This window comes from Giraffa tippelskirchi, chromosome 2, assembly GCF_054371585.1.
Source record: "Giraffa tippelskirchi isolate mGirTip1 chromosome 2, T2T-mGirTip1v1.2.pri, whole genome shotgun sequence".
NCBI lineage: Eukaryota > Metazoa > Chordata > Mammalia > Artiodactyla > Giraffidae > Giraffa > Giraffa tippelskirchi.
This window is the reverse complement of record NC_137276.1, coordinates 40,248,984-40,266,631: the sequence shown is the minus strand read 5'-3', so window position 1 is coordinate 40,266,631 and position 17,648 is coordinate 40,248,984. Positions and strand designations below refer to the sequence as shown.

At 37.6% G+C, this 17,648-nt stretch overlaps 1 protein-coding gene and 1 long non-coding RNA gene across 9 annotated transcripts in view; one reads left to right on the top strand and one right to left on the bottom strand.

The window, feature by feature from the left end:
* Positions 1–17,648, bottom strand: part of ATAD1 (ATPase family AAA domain containing 1) — a 60,939-nt gene that overhangs the window by 37,798 nt on the left and 5,493 nt on the right. For 2 of the 8 annotated variants that reach the window (XM_081556804.1, XM_081556815.1), the window contains exons 2-3: positions 5,911–6,027; positions 997–1,171 (exon numbers count right to left, since the gene is read on the bottom strand). In XM_081556804.1, coding sequence (XP_081412930.1) covers positions 997–1,171; positions 5,911–5,927 — 192 coding nt within the window. In that variant the 5' untranslated portion in view covers positions 5,928–6,027. Of the gene's footprint in view, positions 1–963; positions 1,172–3,469; positions 4,180–5,910; positions 6,028–10,995; positions 11,155–17,648 lie in introns of those variants that run through there. The other 6 variants (XM_081556825.1, XM_081556832.1, XM_081556822.1 and 3 more) reach the window with 5 other exon arrangements.
* On the top strand, positions 3,731–16,838 carry LOC145532247 (uncharacterized). Its single transcript, XR_014073102.1, has 4 exons — positions 3,731–4,378; positions 4,867–4,968; positions 10,385–10,479; positions 13,101–16,838. It is a non-coding gene; the product is annotated as an uncharacterized LOC145532247 (long non-coding RNA).

Here is a 17,648-nt window from a genome sequence, read left to right as displayed (position 1 = left end):
ATGGGCAGAAGTCCTAACTAGACATTTCTTCAAAGACATACAGATGGCCAATAAGCAGATGAAAGGACATTCAACACTGCTAATTATTAGAGAAATGCAAATCAAAACTACAATGAAGTATCACTTCACACCAGTCAGAATGGCCATCATCTAAAGTCTACAAACAGTAAATGTTGGAGAGGGTGTGGAGAAAAGGGAACCTTACAACACTGTTGGTGGGAATGTAAACTGGGGCAACCACTATGGAGGACAGTATGGAGGTTCCTTAAAAAACTGAAAAGAGAATTATAGGATCCAGCAAGCCCAGTTCTGGAGATATATCAGGAGAAAACTATGATTCAAAGAGATACATGCACCCCAATGTTCACAGCAGCACTATTTACAACAGCCAAGACCTGGAAGCAACCTAAAAGTCCATGGACAGATGAATGCATAAAGAAGATGGGTGGAGTACATATTAACAATGGAATACTACTCAGCCATAAAAAAGAATGAAATAATGCCATTTGCAGCAACATGGATGGACCCAGAGATTATTGTACTAAATGAAATAAATCAAACAGAGAAAGACAAATATCATATGATATCACTTATATGTGGAGTCTAAAATATGATACAAATGAACTTATTTACAAAACAGGAACATTTCACATGTCACACAAAGTAAAATGTATACCATTACTGAAGATAAAATTTTTTGTTTAGTGTGCTGAAAATTTTTACCTAGATTCCTTCATTTATAAGCTGAAAAATTACTCTAACTAGGATATTCATTAAAAATACTGTAATATTTTTATTCTTCACTTTTTCTAAGTTATTAAAAAGATTTAACAAAAAATACTCTAGGAATAATGAAATTAAATATTATATAAAAACATATTTCCACATGGGTCTTATAGAATTTGTCACTAATTTATAATTCTACTGTAGCCTTAGTTTTATGAAAAAGTATTTGTTAGCTACAAGAAAAATGATCCTCAAACATTTTAATCATACCTGTTTCTGGGCTTCTACTTTTTGCTTTCTGGTTGGATCAATTGCATCTACCATCCATTTAATTGTAAAGTATGTCACTGCACCAAATATTGTCAAACGGAAAATTAAACCAACAACTTCATTCCGACTCAAGGGACGAGAAAAGGTTTCAGCATGTACCATCTTGATTGTTAACCTTAAAAAACAAACAGAAATGTCAGTAGATAATAACTAGATTCATTAAAATTGGGAGACTGATAGGTAGCATAAACTAAACAAGAAAAACTACCTTTTAAGTCAAAGTCAACATTACCTACCTTGTAAGTGTTTTAGTTAAGGAGAAATGGATTTTTAAATGTTAAGTAAACAAACACATTTTAGGCTCCTCTTGGAAACAGGCTTATTTATTAATTTTTTAAATAAACTTTCCTAAAAGTTCATATAATTTTAAGTACAGAATAACTCTATTGAAAAATGCAGTAAATGTCTTAAAGCATTTACTCTTTTAAATAACTATTTCAGGGAATCTAGAAAAATAATGACTATAATACTTACACAACTTACAAAAAAGGCAGCCAAACAATGCAATACTTTACTAACGTAATGGTATATGAGGTAATTTCTGAGTAAAATTCAAACTGTGAACTGACTCGCTGTTCCCTCATACTTACTTTTAAAGGTTTCCAAAGCCTGCTAAAATTTATACATGCCATTTTCTCAATTCACAAGTGGCATGAAACTTTTGGAGCCATCTTACTATTTCCAACAACCTAGCTACGTATGAAACAAGCAGAATCTTCAAAATGTTTGAGCCACAAAAATACAGCTCTCACCCAAGATAAAATGGAAAAAAGGAGGCAACATGCCTATTTTTACACATATACATAAGCAGTTACATCAACCACAGCTTGGCTTACAGAAGGCATGCACACCTGTGTCAAAGGCAATGACCATCCAGTAAAATAAGCTTTAGGGATGATGTGACTATCATGTTTTAAGAGAGAATCTCAGCCTCAAAGAATGCCATTAGACTCTCTCCACAAGGAGTGTGCTGAGTACAATGTGATTTGAAGGGGTGGGGAATGTATATTTTGTATTCGTGTGAAAAGGAATAATCCAAAGTCTGTACTCAGAACAACAGGTGAAAATAGGTTCTTCATAGACTAATTTATCGTCATTCCAGCTCTAAAATTATTGTTTCTATTCTCACTAGTACTATTTAGTTAAAGATTTTCTTCAGTCATTCCAACAGAATTGGTGTCAGACTACTGAACGATTTCCAAAAGAAAAGTCAAGGATTCCAACCTTCTGCATCACTAGGAGACATTCACTTCACAACAATACATTATTTAATTTAAACTTAACAATTAGGTTTAAATCAAATAACTGAAAAACCTTTATTTTGCATAAAGACATTTTGGCCCAGGCATATTAAATGACTCAATTCATATGATAAAGCACTTATCAAGCACGTGTATATATTGCCTACTCTATCTTGAGTATACAATAACGGCTAAGACACAATTACTTTACTCCAGGAATGCACAGTCCATTATTATCTTATTAAAAATTAAGCTAGAATAACCAACCCCCTCTCCAACAACAAAAAAACGAAGCTAGAGAGAAGCCATCTAGTTAAAAATCTCTTATGTAACAAATCAAAGTGTGCTTTCTATCATCTGCATGGATTTCTAAAAATGGGTTAAAAATACTCTCCTTCTTATAGTAAGTGGAAAACTTTCTTCTCTAGTCTTTATTCCAACACAGTAAATTTGAAAATTCAGTTGGAACATGTGGTATCATTATTTGGGACATTATTCACAACCGAAAACAACAGGCAAAATAAAGATTTATTAGCTTAAACTACTGATATTCAAACAAAATGTTTTCAAAAGTTTGAGTTAGTAGTGATAAAACTGCCATCTACTGGATGGTCACTGAAATACATGAACTAGGACTACTATCAGTACACCCAAGTCAAGGAGGTAACAATTTTTAAACCTATTAGAAAAACCAAGACAAAGCCTTTGCTAACCATATATTTTCCTATAATTAAACTATTAACTGCAATAGACTACTCTGGACCTAGTCACTTCTAAAAGGGATCCTTCTTCTAAAATGACTTCAAAATCCTGAAATGAAAGTGAAACTTCTACTTGTAGGTTGTAACTGTGTACTTGACTATACACTCATCTATCATTCATATGACAATGATATGCCTGCAATGTAAGGCTGTTACGATAACATTACCATTACAGCAGAATATATAATAAAAGTTGCACATGCATACAACACTTCGGGCTGTATTTCAATTTTGTATGAACATTAGGATCAACACACAAATATACAAATAAACATGGATGATGCCATGTACAACTAAGAAATATGGCAAAACACCGTAATTCAGAGTTACTTGTTAGGCAAATATAACAACATATAGCTTCATTATAAAGAGTTCTCCATTTCAGGGTAGTAAACTTTAAAATCGTACCACCTCCTCAACAAGCAGTTTATTGGCAGGTTAAGGTCCAAGAGTATGGTATTCATGCTACAGCATTTCTCTAATTCACTGCAGTGTTTTACGAAGTTTTTCTCAACCCCAGAAGTCCCAGTTTCGCAGACATCAAGGCCCTATGAACACTGCCTGTGACAAAGAAAGCCTGCCAACATTCACATAAAGGACGGGTTATTATTAACAGCACCATCCTCTGCGAAAGCGTGCCCAGGCTTGAAGAACCACCTCCACTTTTGCACTAGGTGGTAGCAGTGCCTGTGCGACAATCAGACCCGGTTCGTTCTGGCCGCCTTTCCCTAGGACCCCAGTTCTGAGGTCGCCCAGAACGATCCTCAAGCCACCGCAGCGACCAGGCTGCCTAGAGATTCCCTGGAAAGGGCCTACGTCTTGGGGGCAGCGCTAACGGAGCCTTAAGGGCCTAGGCCGGGCCGGGAGCCAATGCGAAGCCCGGGACGCCCTTGGAGGTTAATCCGGTGGATACGAAGGGCTGCGGGAAGCTGAGGGGCGACAATGAGGTGGGGCGTGGAAGGACGGCGAGGTGACCCGAGATCGGCTTCCCAGCCCCGCGCGGGTCCCTGAAGGAGCTCAGCGGGACCCATCATCGCTCGCCCCACGAAGCCCCGCAGGAACCCGCTACTCACCCCCTGGGTTGAAACAACCAGCCGCAGGAGCCCTTACCAGCCTTACACAGGAAGGAAACGCCACCTGGGAAAGAACGCTTCCGGCGGGAGTAGCGGCCCGCCCCCTCTCACGGAGCATGCGCCGCCGTGGCCCCGTGCTTGAGGGGGCGTGTTTCCGGCTTTTAGAAGTGGTGGGGGGATTCGGCGAGTGCGGGGTCAGTCACCAGATGTGTAACCTGTTGTCCGCTGAAGCGAACCTCTGAGTTTAGTTGAGTATCAGAGATAGAACTGGGGCAGGCGCTTGTGACGTAAAGTCCCTGTCCTGCTCGCAGCTCCTGTCGCAACACTGACAAATCCTGGAGCCTTCTTGAGAGTGCAAAGAAATGCTCAGTATTCTGAGTATTCAAAGAAGTTCTTTCTTGACTTCTGCTTGACCCTTACCTCGGCCCTTCACCGTCCCCCTGCCCCCAAGCCCCGGTGCAAACCCACACGCTGCCGTTCTGTCCTTTAGCCAAAGCTCTAACGCGCATGGCCAACCCCTACCCCTCACCATCTGTCTTTCAGTTTTAGGGTGAGCTCACCCACCTCCCCCTCGTCTGCGGAGACAAACACCTGGGGGTGGCGCCTTAAAATCTTTCTGCGAAAGGACTCTGTAGCCTACCCGGGCAGGCCTGATTGTAGGGACAGAATAGGGCATCGGTAACAGGTTTTGCATTTCTGTGACTTCCCTTTTTCTTTTCCCCTTCCCCTTTCCAGAATGAGACGTGGTGAAAAAGATCCCCAGGGAACAAATCTGAAAGCCGGCTCCTCCAGAACACGGACTACCAGGGGGCGAGACGACATTAGACATGTCCCCAGGTATACCAGCATCACTTCCTTCAGACTGAGGCGGTGAGACTAAGAAGTAACGGGACAGTTCCTTTTACTACCCTCCTGGGAAGGCAGTTTGTGCCTCTCTACTTTAGACAGCATTCCTTGATGGCTAAAATTCTACAGCCTGATTGTTGAATCTAGTGAATGCAAGCTTGTGATATTGTGAGGATAATAGCTACAGTTTACTGAATGTCTACTTACTGGCAGGCATATTGTCAGGCAATATGTTTCTATGGGAGCCTGGAGGGCTACAGTCCGTGGGGTCGCAAAGAATCCGAAAGGACTGAACTCAGAGAGAGAGAGAGATTTCTATGCTTCACACCCATAACCTAAATTCCTCAAAACCCCCAAACCTCTAAAATAGCCATTATTTTATTTTTATTTATTATTTATAGATGAGCATATTTTAAAGCTTAGATAAAGCTTAGATAAATTTTCCTAAGTTATTTTTTTCCTAAGTTAAATTTTCCTAAAGCTTAGATAAATTTTCCTAAGTTCATGCGCCTAATAACTGACAAACTTTCATTGGGACCTAGATCTGATTCAGATCCTACAGTTTACATTCTCTCTTTGAAGTAGTAATTTAATATCAGTTAAATTTTAAAATCAAGGTGAAAGAGGTAAGACCATGACATGATGAAATCTTAATTAAGACTTTAAAGAGTAATGAAAGGATGACAGGAATATAATGAATATTTTAAAACTATGATTGAATTTATTGACAAGAATCAGAATGGAATCTAATACTGTAAGCGGTTCATACTTTACATCGATGCCTTTTTGCCTGTATTTTTGTTTACAACTATAAATAAATTCTTAAAAAAAAATGATATGAAGCTGGGTTTGGCAGTGATAGACTGATTATTTAGAGAGGGTAATAAGACTTGAAGAACTACAGAATAGTTATGAGACCAGGATAATATTTACCAAAAAACACAAGCCATGTGTTCAGCAGTCTTGGAAGAGATTCTCCACTGAGTCCCTGGGATTATCCTCAATGTGAGTCATTGCTTGGGATGCTCATAAGAGCGTACCTTGACAGAGCTAAAAGGTAGAAGTTATCGAAGGAAAGAACTTTAGGTTTTGTGGCCTGTGAGGATAATCATAACCACTAGTAAGGAAAATGAGCTGAGACATTCAAGGTGGTGATAGGTTTCCAGCATCCACTGAATGAAACTGGGTGAACCAAGGCCCCCACTTGCTTTACTCTAAGAACCAGGATAACCAGCCTACCCAGTTTGTCTGACATTAAGGGGGTTTCTAGGACATAGAACTTTAAATGCTAGTACAGAGAAAGTCTCAAGCAAGCCATGAGGAGTTGGTCACCCTACTAGGGACATCCTAAATGAAATCTAGAACCAGGTGGAGCTATCAGTATGGTTGCATCTAGACTCATTTCATCTGCTTAATATCTGGGGTACAGTTGCACAGGAAAGGTAATTGTTGGATAAATTAATTAAGGCTGACTGTAAAGAGTCTAGTCGCTTCAGTCGAGTCCAACTCTTTGCGAACCCCTGGACTGTAGCCTGCTAGGCTTCTCTGTCCATGGGTTTCTCCAGGCAAGAAATACTGGAGTGGGTTGCCCTTCCCTTCTCCAGGGGATCTTCCCAACCCAGGGATCGAACCCAGGTCTCCTCCATCGCAGGCGGATTCTTTACCACTGAGCCACCTGGGAAGCGTCAAGAGTCTACATGCCCCCAAAATAAATATTGCTGCTCATGCCTTTTTCCAGTGGTTTAACTATAAATTGAGTACCTACATCTCTCTTTTTTTGGATCTGATTTTCATTTGCCAAATCCTTAGGAAGTCTTCTATGTCTGGGCCCTAAGACATCAAATCATTGCCTTCCCTTATACCATGCACATTCATTTCCAGCAATCACTAAATCAGCTATATTCTTCCAGAATAGAGCTGAGTGAACATATGCTTTTCATCCCAGGATAGCTTTATATAATCCCTGGCAGCACAAAGCACCATATTTGGCCCTCAGTAGGGGCTCAATAAATAATTCACTATGTGTAATATTAATCAGGAAATTATAACAACAGATTTTTGGTAGACCTTCTTCCCTCCGTGATTGTCAGAATCAAGATATTAAAAATAGTTATTATATTTACTGTAAAAAGTTTTTGTTTATTTTTATCTGTTGTGATTGGTCGTTCATATTTTCTATTTCTTTCTGTTTTAGTTTTGAAAAGTTATATTTTTCTAAGAATTTCTCCATTTCTTCCAGGTTGTTCATTTTATTGGCATATAGTTGCTGGTAGTAGTCTCATGATCCTTTGTATTTCTGCATCGTCTATTGTAACTTTTCCTTTTTAATTTTATTGATTTGAGTCTTCTCCATTTTTTCTTGATAAGTCTGGCTGATGTTTTGTCAATTTTCTGTATCTTCTCAAAGAAACAGCCTTAGGTTTATTTATCTTTGCTGTTATCTCCTTCATTTCTTTTTCATTTATTTCTTCTATGATCTTTATGATTTCTCTGATTCTACTAACTTTGGGGAATTTTTGTTCTTTTTCTAGTTGATTTAGGTGTAAGGTTAGGTTGTTTATGTGATGTTTCTCTTGTTTGCTGAGGTAGGCTTGTGTTGCTATAAACTTCCCTCTTAGCTCGCATCCCATAGGTTTTGAGCTGTCATATTTTCATTGTCATTTATTTCTAGGTATATTTTGATTTCCTCTTTGATTTCTTCAGTGGTCTCTTGGATATTCAGAAACATATTATTTAGCCTTCATGTGTTTGTGTTTTTTTAATAGTTTTTTCCCCTTTAGTGATATCTAATCTTACATTGTTGTGGTCAGAAGATATATGAAATGATTTCAATTTTTAAAAATTTATCAAGGCTTGATCTGTGACCCCAGATGTGATCTGTGCTGGAAAATGTTCCATATGGACTGATAAAAAAGTAAAATCTGCTGTTTTTGTATGAAATTCCCTATAGATATCAATTAGGTCCAACTTGTCCATTGTCTCATTTAACGCTTGTGTTTCCTTATTAATTTTCTATCTGGATGATCTGTCTGTTGGTGTGAGTAGGGTGTTAAAGTCCCCCACTATTATTGTGTTACTGTTGACTTCCCCTTTAGCATTTGCCTTATGTATTGAGATGCTCCTATGTTGGGTGCATATATATATTTATAATTGTTATATCTTCTTGGATTGATCCTTTGATCATTGTGTAGTGTCCTTGTCTCTTGTAATGGTCTTTATTTTAAAGTCTATTTTATCTGACATGATATTGCTACTGTTGCTTTCTTTTGACTTCCATTTGCGTGGAATATCTTTTTCCAGCCCCTCACTTTCAGTCTGTATGTGTCCCTAGGTCTGAAGTATGTCTCTTGTAGACAGCATATATTAAGGGTCTTATTTTTGTGTCCATTCAGCAGATCTGTATCTTTTGGTTGGCACATTTAATCCATTTACATTTAAGGTAATTGTTGATATGTATGATCCTATTGTTTTGGATTTGTTTTTATAGGCCTTTTCTTTCTCTTGTGTTTCATGTCTAGAGCAGTTTCTTAATATTTGTTATATAGCTGATTTGTTGGTGCTAAATTCTCTTCACTGTTGCTTTTCTAAAAAGCTTTTGATTTCTCCCTCAAATCTGAGTGAGATCCTTGCTGGATAGAGTAATTTTGGTTGTAGCTTTTTCCCTTTCATTGCTTTAAGTAAATCTGCCACTCCCTTCTGGCCTGCAGAGCTGATGTTGTTTGTTTTTAAACTGATGCCTCTTAAGACAGTTAATGGCAGTTCTCTCCTCAGGACACTGAATTTTCCTTTGTTTTTGTTGGTTGGATGGAGTTGTGGTTAGTTTTCTCTGGAGCCAAGGTAAATCAATGCACTAGACCCATGAAGGGGGAAGCGATTCCTTAGATTAGGATCTGTAGAATTTCACTGTAAGTCTGTTCACTTGGACAACTTGGCAAAGGGCAGATTCCCAGGTCCCCATCTTAAAAGGCTCCTATTTAACTGCTGTAGGTTTTGGTCCAAGTCTTTATATTCTGAATAAGCATTTGAGATGATTTGGCTATAGGTAGTTTGGGACCATACCTTGACAAACTCTCAGTATATAAAACTTAGTATATAAGACTCCTGGTATATAAAACTCATATATAGTATATGAAGTATTAAAAAAAACCTCAGTATATAAAACTCTTATATATACAATTATTAGTGATAATTTTGTATATATTTTTGTACAAATCTCTTCTGTCTCAGACCCAAAAGCTTATTTGGTTCACTGAACCATTAAGTTAGCTGGGATACATTAATAAATCAAGGCCAGGAAGCCTCATGACAAGATTCAGAATAAAACAGTCTTTGGAAAGAAAAACAAATCTGAAATATTGGATAAATAAACATGGTAAACATGACTGTATTCATTGCTCATTAGAAATGATTCACTTGACAGTGGTTTAGAAAGAATAGAACTTCAAGAAATAGATAAAATTATATAGCAGTAGTTCTGCCAGTGTAAGAGTCACTTGGTAACCTTGGTTCTTTTAAAAATATTTCATTGGAAAATAATAATCTTGATTATTACTTTGACAAGTTAAATAATAGAATGGGTAGAGAAAGAAAAGTAAAGCAAAAATATGAAGCTGTATCTGAAGCCATGAAAGCACTGAGAAAGACTAATTTTGGGTGCTTGAAACTCTAGGAGAAAAAATAAGAGGGCGTCAAGGCAAAAATAATGGAAAATTAAAATTTCAACAGATTGTATGAAGTGGAAAGATGAATTGATAGCTTCATTCTATAAAAAGCACAGAGAACAAAAGACTCAATAGTAACGTTCAAAGAATATTGTAAATCTACCTTTCATGCTTTAATGTTTTTAAACTTTGTATATAATTTAAAATGAGTGTATACAGAAATTAGTGTATATGTAATTTTCTCTTATCATCAGGGTAACACTAATCCACATCCTTACATTGCTTCATAATCCTCTTTGTCAAGGACTACTTCCAATTATGCATTATTTTTATAGTTTATGCTACCAGAAAATATTTTCTAGACCTTACTTTTTTAAAATTTGCAGTATTTTGTTATTTATCTTTAATACAGTACTGAAAATAGACTGTTTAAGTGACTGTTGTTCCGTCACTAAGTTGTGTTCAAGTGATACTATCTGTGAAAGGTCAGAATTGATCAAACCAGGGAATTGGTTGGGAAGGTGTCTAACCTTACTGAAGCCTTATTAGCAAGAGTTTTAAGGCATAAATGAAAGGGTAAATTCCCTAGAATTTATCTGGGCCCTTCCTAAATGCCCTTCCATATAATTTTTTTTTAAATGGGAGAGGAGAAGGGAGGGCTTGGGTAAGAATAACAAAGATATGAATTCATTAGCCAAAATAGAAGAAACTGTAGTTGAAACATTAATTCTCAATTCCTGTAACAGCAGATTGATAGATGAAGCATAAAACAAGACCAGATGCTGTGGTTTCCAGGATGCACTTGGCTTCCTATCCTTTATAACCTGGAGCATTTTTTGCTGTAAGTAGGTCATTTGCTTGCTCTCATTTACCTGATTCTAGGAAAATGCCCTTGAAAGTGTTGGGAAATAAGACTTTCATTAAGCTTTTGCTTAACATTTTAAAAGTTAAGGTTGCATGAAACCTCTCCCAACTCCATTTCTCTATTAGCCAGAATAACCTGTAACCTTGAAGCATAAGTAAAACTAAAATCGACAAGAAAAATTCAAGATCTTTTATTTTCTAAGGACTTTATGTCCATAGCCCTGGCATAGTACTCATCTCACAGAATTATAATTGAGGTTTAAGTCTCTGTTCTCCCATCAGTTGTGAACTTCTTGAGAAAAGAGGATGCCTAGGACATAGGAGGAAATTAACGAATGTTTTAATTAGCTAATTCACCACCACCACCACCACCACCCCGTCTGACATTTTGAATGGGGCTTTTCAGACACCATTCTAATAGATTCACGGTGACTGGGAAGGGAAAAAGAGGAAAGAAAGGCAAATGGTCCAAAGAAAAGGACATGTGCAGGACTTCCCTGGTGGTCCGGTGATTAAGAATCTGCCTGAGAGTGTAGGGGACATGAGTTCGATCCCTGGTCTGGGAAGATTCGACATGCCACGGGTTAACAGCCCATGAGCCGCAACTGCAGAGCCCCACTCTAGAGCCTGTTCTCAGCAACAAGAGAAGACACTGCAATGAGAAACACATGCGTTGCAATTAAGAGAATAGCCCCCTGCTCCCTGCCACTAGAGAAAGTTCATATGCAGCAACGAAAACCCAGCACAACCAAAAATAAATAAATGAAGAAAGTCTTGACAAAGTTCAGATTTATAAAACAACAACAGCAGCAACAAAGAAAAGGACATGTGCAATCAAACCATTTTACTGACCGTGATTATATTATTGTCCTGTCATGACAAATCCATTCCTGATATGTCCACCAGAGACCATTCCCATCAGGTATACAGAGGTTTAAGAACATGGACGCTGCAGCCCAACAGAGTTGGCTTTGGATGTAAGGTCTGTTCTTGACTAGCTCTGTGACTCTGGGCAAATTATTAAGCCCTCGAAGCCTCAGGTTCCTCACCTCTCATACAGGGACAAAAGCAGTATGCACGCCATGGAGTTGCACTGAGAATTAAAGGAGACGGTGCCTGGAAAGTGCTGCATACTATTCTTGACACTTAGCTAGTGCTCAATAAACATGCCATTGAAATAGCTCAGATGTTATTTTGATTATACTGTGAAGTGATATTCTCTTATTTCCAGAAGTTTATATGAATAAAGATTCTTTCATATCTCTTTAGTATTTGTGTGAGCACTTGTCAACCATGGCATATTGTCTGGGAATGTTTATCTTCTCTGGCTTGTGAAGAGGCCCTGCCTCTGTCCCTTTGCCCTCTTAGTTCTCTCATTCTCAGTTTTAATATACCCCCTTTGGGTGAGTCTTACAGATTAGTATTCTATAAAGTATTAGTGATAGTTATGGAAAACCTGTAAGATTTCATCCTTGTGACCCCCCCAGACAACTAAGTTTAAAATATTGATCAATCCATGAAAATGACTATCTGGGTGTTTCTCAGTTCACTGAAGACTATCATTAATATTGACCGTCATTCCCACCTGTCTAATAACAGCCATTTATTGAGCTTACAGTTCTTACTCTCATAGAATTCTGAAGACTCAAATATCTTGTGAAAATGCAAATCTTCATAGAACTGTTGATTTTTTTAAGCTAGAGGTTTAACCTGTCTTTTATTCCCATTTATTATTTATTTTGGGAAAACATCCTTACCTGGATTGCCTAGTGAGTTTTGTCCTGAAGAAAGAAATTAGTTCAATGGATGAAAGTGAGAAGCTGAACCAGATTTGAGATTTTAGAGGTCAATATTTTTCCATCTCTTACCATTTTGCAAATGGAAACATTTTTATTACCCATGAGGACTGTCATAACATGAGAGCTGCTATTTTTTCATGTAAAATTGAATTAATTTGAGCATAACATGTTTTTTAAAAAATATTTACTATGTGCAACTCTTGGAAATGCTCCTAAAGTTGAGGGAGTTTTACTGAGCAACTACAATGGTATACCCTGTTTAGAGACCGAGTACATGGCTTTCAAAGGCAAAAGCAAGGGCAAAACTTGCTAATTTTAGATGTTTAGGGTGAAATATCTACTAGGCCTTCTTTCATCTTAGGTCAAACAGTAGTGCACTGGCAAGCTAATGTTAGATTTGCCCTCCCCTCTTGTTTATTGCTAGTGTTTCTGGAACCAGAAAAACAAAGGGTAAAAAAAAAAAAAAGAAAGCAAAATCTGTATGTAACTTGAGTTAGAGAAGTACAGGAACAAATACACCAAGTTGGCAGTGCTCAAAGTCCCATTCAACTTCAAAATAGTGTACCTGATAGAGTTTCACAAACCTTTCTCCTTTCTAGCCTGCTCTTTATTAAGCTTAAATACCAAAACCATTCTGAGAGCTTTGAATGCCCATATAAGGTCTAGAGCCAGAGGCATGCCCCACTCCCATTTCTTTATATTTTCTGAGTTCCCAAGGTCAGAAGAAGGGACAGTAAAGGAAAGGAGACAAAGAAGTCAACTCCCCAACAGTGTTTTCTTCCCCTTTGGCGTTTTGCAGAAAAGTTGAAGAGATGCTAATGATGCTTAAGCAACTGAAAGCAGCGTTAGAATTCTGTCTGCTGCTGCTGCTGCTAAGTCGTTTCAGTCGTGTCCAACTCTGTGCGACCCCATAGACGACAGCCCACCAGGCCCCGCCGTCCCTGGGATTCTCCAGGCAAGAATACTGGAGTGGGTTGCCATTTCCTTCTCCAATGCACGAAAGTGAAAAGTGAAAGTGAAGTCACTCAGTCGTGTCCGACTCTTCACGACCCCATGGACTGCAGCCTACCAGGCTCCTCCATCCATGGAATTTTCCAGGCAAGTGTACTGGAGTGGGGTGCCATTGCCTTAAACTCCCAACTGGGCAGTGTGACACCTTCCACACTCCAGTGCATCCTTGATTCAATACTGCACGTGTGCTAAGTTGCCTCAGTTGTGTCCGACTCTTTGCAACCCTATGGACTGTAGCCTGCCAGGCTCTTCTGTCCATGAGATTGTTCAGGCAAGAATACCAGAGTGGATTGCCATGTGAACCTCCAGATGATCTTCCTGATCCAGTGATCGAACCCATCTCCTGTTTTGGCAGGTGGATTGTTTACCACTAGCGCCACCTCGAAATCCTACTTATGCTAAATCGGCTTGCCATAGTTTATTATTGTGTTGTCCTCACAAGCTAGTATTCAAGGAGCCTTCCTTGACCACTTCCTTGGGACTCTTGGAAGTAAACATAAGAACAGTTTAAATGACTGGTTAAAAACCTATGAAATACAGGGATTATTCTGGGTGGGAGGGATTGGGGGCAGGGAAGGGGAGAGTAGATAATCATATGTCTTCAGTTGAGAGCATCACAAGGATTTCCAGAACATGAACTCACATTCATAGGCCAAGAACAGAAGACAACTAAAAAAACCTCTGCAGAGGCACAACATTTCCTCCTCATTCCCTAGGAAGGTGGGGATCTATGATACTCCTTTTTAATAATCATCCCCACGTTCTGTTTCTGTGCCCAACACAGTAAAGCGTTTCCAAGTACAGAGTGTCCGATAGGTGAAAAACAAACAGCCTCTGCAAAATAGTTTGAAGCATGTAAAAGGTAGATTATTGAGGGCAGTAATTAGGAAGTTCTAAGTTATTTGAAATTATTATGTCCTAAATGACAGCTCTGTGACCTGTTTCATGTTACATAGCCTTTCTGGGTTTCCTCCTCTGAAACTGAAGTAGTTCTACAAGCTTCATAATTCCATGATTTGTTCATTCTGACCTATATCAGAGAACTGTCTAAGAAGACCTTGGGTAGTAATCCCTTGTCAATTATCATTTTGCCAGTCATAGTTTTGTCACAATGTGGTTTTCTCTTTGTATGCCTAAATTTTACAACCTGTGATCTTTGTGTATGTTTGTATGGTTGAGTTTAGTTCCTTGAAACCAAAGAACTTAATTACAGTTATCCCTACCCTCATCTCCATTCCTACCACAATGTTAAAGTCAGATGGCAAAGAGAGAGGAAGTCTGCCATTCTCCCTCCCCTCTGTATATGATGAGTGGAGAATAACAGTAGGAGGCCAGGCCTAGAAAAACCATGCCCTTCTTTTCTGGAAAGAGCAGATGGTTACTAAGAATGTTGCCAAGCTTGCAAAAATGATACCAGTGGGAAAAGCAAATACTGGAAAATGTTGAATATCAATAAAGGCTATATCAAGAACTTTAAAAGAAAAGAAGTGTGGTTAACATAAACTCTGTCTTCCACAGAATATCATGGCTTTCAGAATATTAGCTCATGAACAACTAAGGGAAAAGATTCTTTTCTGCTTTTATAACCAATTTTGTTGTTTTATTCTCTTGAAAATTCCCTACCCTTGGACTCAGCAATCAAGGTTTTACCTACATAGCACTTCTCTGGAATGTAATCATCACTACCCCCAGTTGGTGAGAGATTACCATAATGCTGAAAACACTCACATAGACCCTCGTGAATAATGTTTTTGAGAGCTAGCCAGAAAGGAAGACATATATTTACCTTTACTTGTGCGTTTATTTGTAGTTTTATTAAGAGAAAAAACGTTTTACGTCTTTTTTTTTTAAATCTCATTCTCTAGGAAGTAAATTCAGGAGTAAGTAACTCCACACTTGTTCTGCATAGTCCAATTTATCGTTAATTTTGTTGTCTGTTGGCATACTGGGAGTTATGTTAATCTAGAACACTTACTCTCTCACAGATAACAAACCAGCATTCACACAGGTAAGACACATCATTTACCTTGATGAAGACAGTGTTATAGAAATAGTTATGAAGATCTAGTTATATTATCTTGAAAGATAGAATTTCAAGGAATCACAACCTTTCAGGATTGAAAGGAATATTAAAGTCATTGCATCTTCAACCAAAGACAGTGTGGAACTGTAGAAAGACTGTATGCTCTGAAATCAGAGGACCTGGATCAAATCACAGCTTTGCAAACTTAGCTGTGTGTTTGGGGTAATTTACTTAACATCCTTGAGCCTTAGTTTCCTCACCTATAAAATGGGAATAGTGACTACATTATAGAGTTGATGAAAGGATTGAAGATAATGTATGTAAAAGACAGACATAATAAGCATTTAGTAAATGACTGTGGTTGTTGTGAACATAAATGTCCCACCAGCTGGTCATTAAGCTTATTTGAATGTTCCCAGTGACAAGGAATTCACTAATTGTTCAGGTAACCCACCTCTTAGTTACTCTTCAGAGTTAGTCCTTCCTTTTGCTGAGCCTAAATCTTTTCCCCTAGAATTTTTATCTATGGTTCTCAGTCTTGCCTGTAAGGCTGAACAGATTAACCCTGTAAATAAATTAAGCATGTGATCTAGACTGGAATATATGCTTTAAGAAAGGTGTGACCAGTGTGGACACTAGAGGTTTGTCAACACAATTTAGGATCAAATTAGCTTCTTTTTTCCTGAAACCCACTCTTTAAATATCTGTTAATGTATGTTTGTCTTTTGCACTAGATAGAGCTATAGCCATAGCTTGAGTCCTGCATGCTGTACCTGTCAGAGTTTTGAAGGAGAGACTCAGGTCCAGAAACTTACAATTAAATCTTTATCGTATTAATTAACAAATTGAAAGAATTCCATTTGAGACATACAAATAGAATTTGAGTATTTAATCATATGTAATGTGGCATACCTGTAAGATCATGTAGCCATAAGTGGAAAAGAACATAGTGCTCTTTATTGAACAAACACCAAAATGGTATTTAATATGTGTCAAGCACTGTTGTAAGTGCTTTTCACGTGTTAAGTTATTTAATTCTCAACTAATAATAACCCTCTGCATTAAGTACTATTATCTTCAGAAAAGGAAATTGAGGTACAGAAAGATTAAGCAACTTATCCAGGTTGAATAGCTAGTAAGTAGCAGAATTTGAATCTGAATTCTAGCTAGTAAGAGCTAGAGTTTGAACCAGGTTGTCTAGTTGCAGAGTCTGTGTTCATACAAATGCCCTGTTCCCAAATTTGTCAAAATTTAGAAAAATTCTATTACATGGATTGTTCAGACTCCTTAAAAGCAAGAAAAATGCTGCTGGATTTACAACCTACTTTATAAAAGCACTATTAGAGTATACTTTTTGAGTGATATGGATTTGATTTATGAGAATACAAAACATTGACTGGAAACAATATCTAGCCTCATTGATTCTAATTCAGACTATGCTTCTAATGATTGATTTTATATTTTAGCTATATAATAAAGAGGGAATTGATGAATGCCTCTGAATTTTGGTCTTCTTTTATATACTTATTCTGCTGAATATTGTTTTCAAATATTAAGACAGCAATACATCATGGTATAGTTTTATTTTTAAATTAACATAAAGTTGATTATGTGTACATACTTGCATGAGTGTACAGCTCTTTAATACAATAGATTCATATAACCACTGCCAAAATCAAGATATGTAACAGTTCCATTATCCTAAGAAACTCCATTGTATTACCCCTCTGTAGTTACCTCCTCAACCCTTGGCAGCCATGGATCTAATCTCCATCACTATTAGTTTTTTTCTTTTTGAGAATGTTATATGTAAATTCAGTCATACAGTATGTAACTTTTTGAGACTGACTTCTTTACTTAGCATGCCTTTGAGATTCATCTGAGATGTTGCATATATCAATGGTTTATTCATTTTCATTGCTGAGTAGTATTCCATTGTAGAGATGTACTGCAGCTTTTCCACTCATTTGTTGAAGGATATTTAAGTTGTTTCCAGTTTTTGGTAATTGTGAATAGACCTGCTATAAACATTTGTGTGTAGGTTCTTGTATGAACAGAAGTTTTTATTTCCTTAAAGTAAATACCCAGTAGTGGGTTTGCTAGGTCATTGTTTTTATGAGAGACTCATGTGTTCAAGAGTATTTTTAACTTTATGAGAGGCTGCCAAACTGTTTTCCCCAATCACTATACCATTTTGCATTTCCATGAGAATGTATAAGCATTCAATTTTTTTTGCATCCTCACCAGAACTTGTTATTATAAATATTTAAAATTTGAGATATTCTAAAAGGTACCTCATTATGATAAGGTACT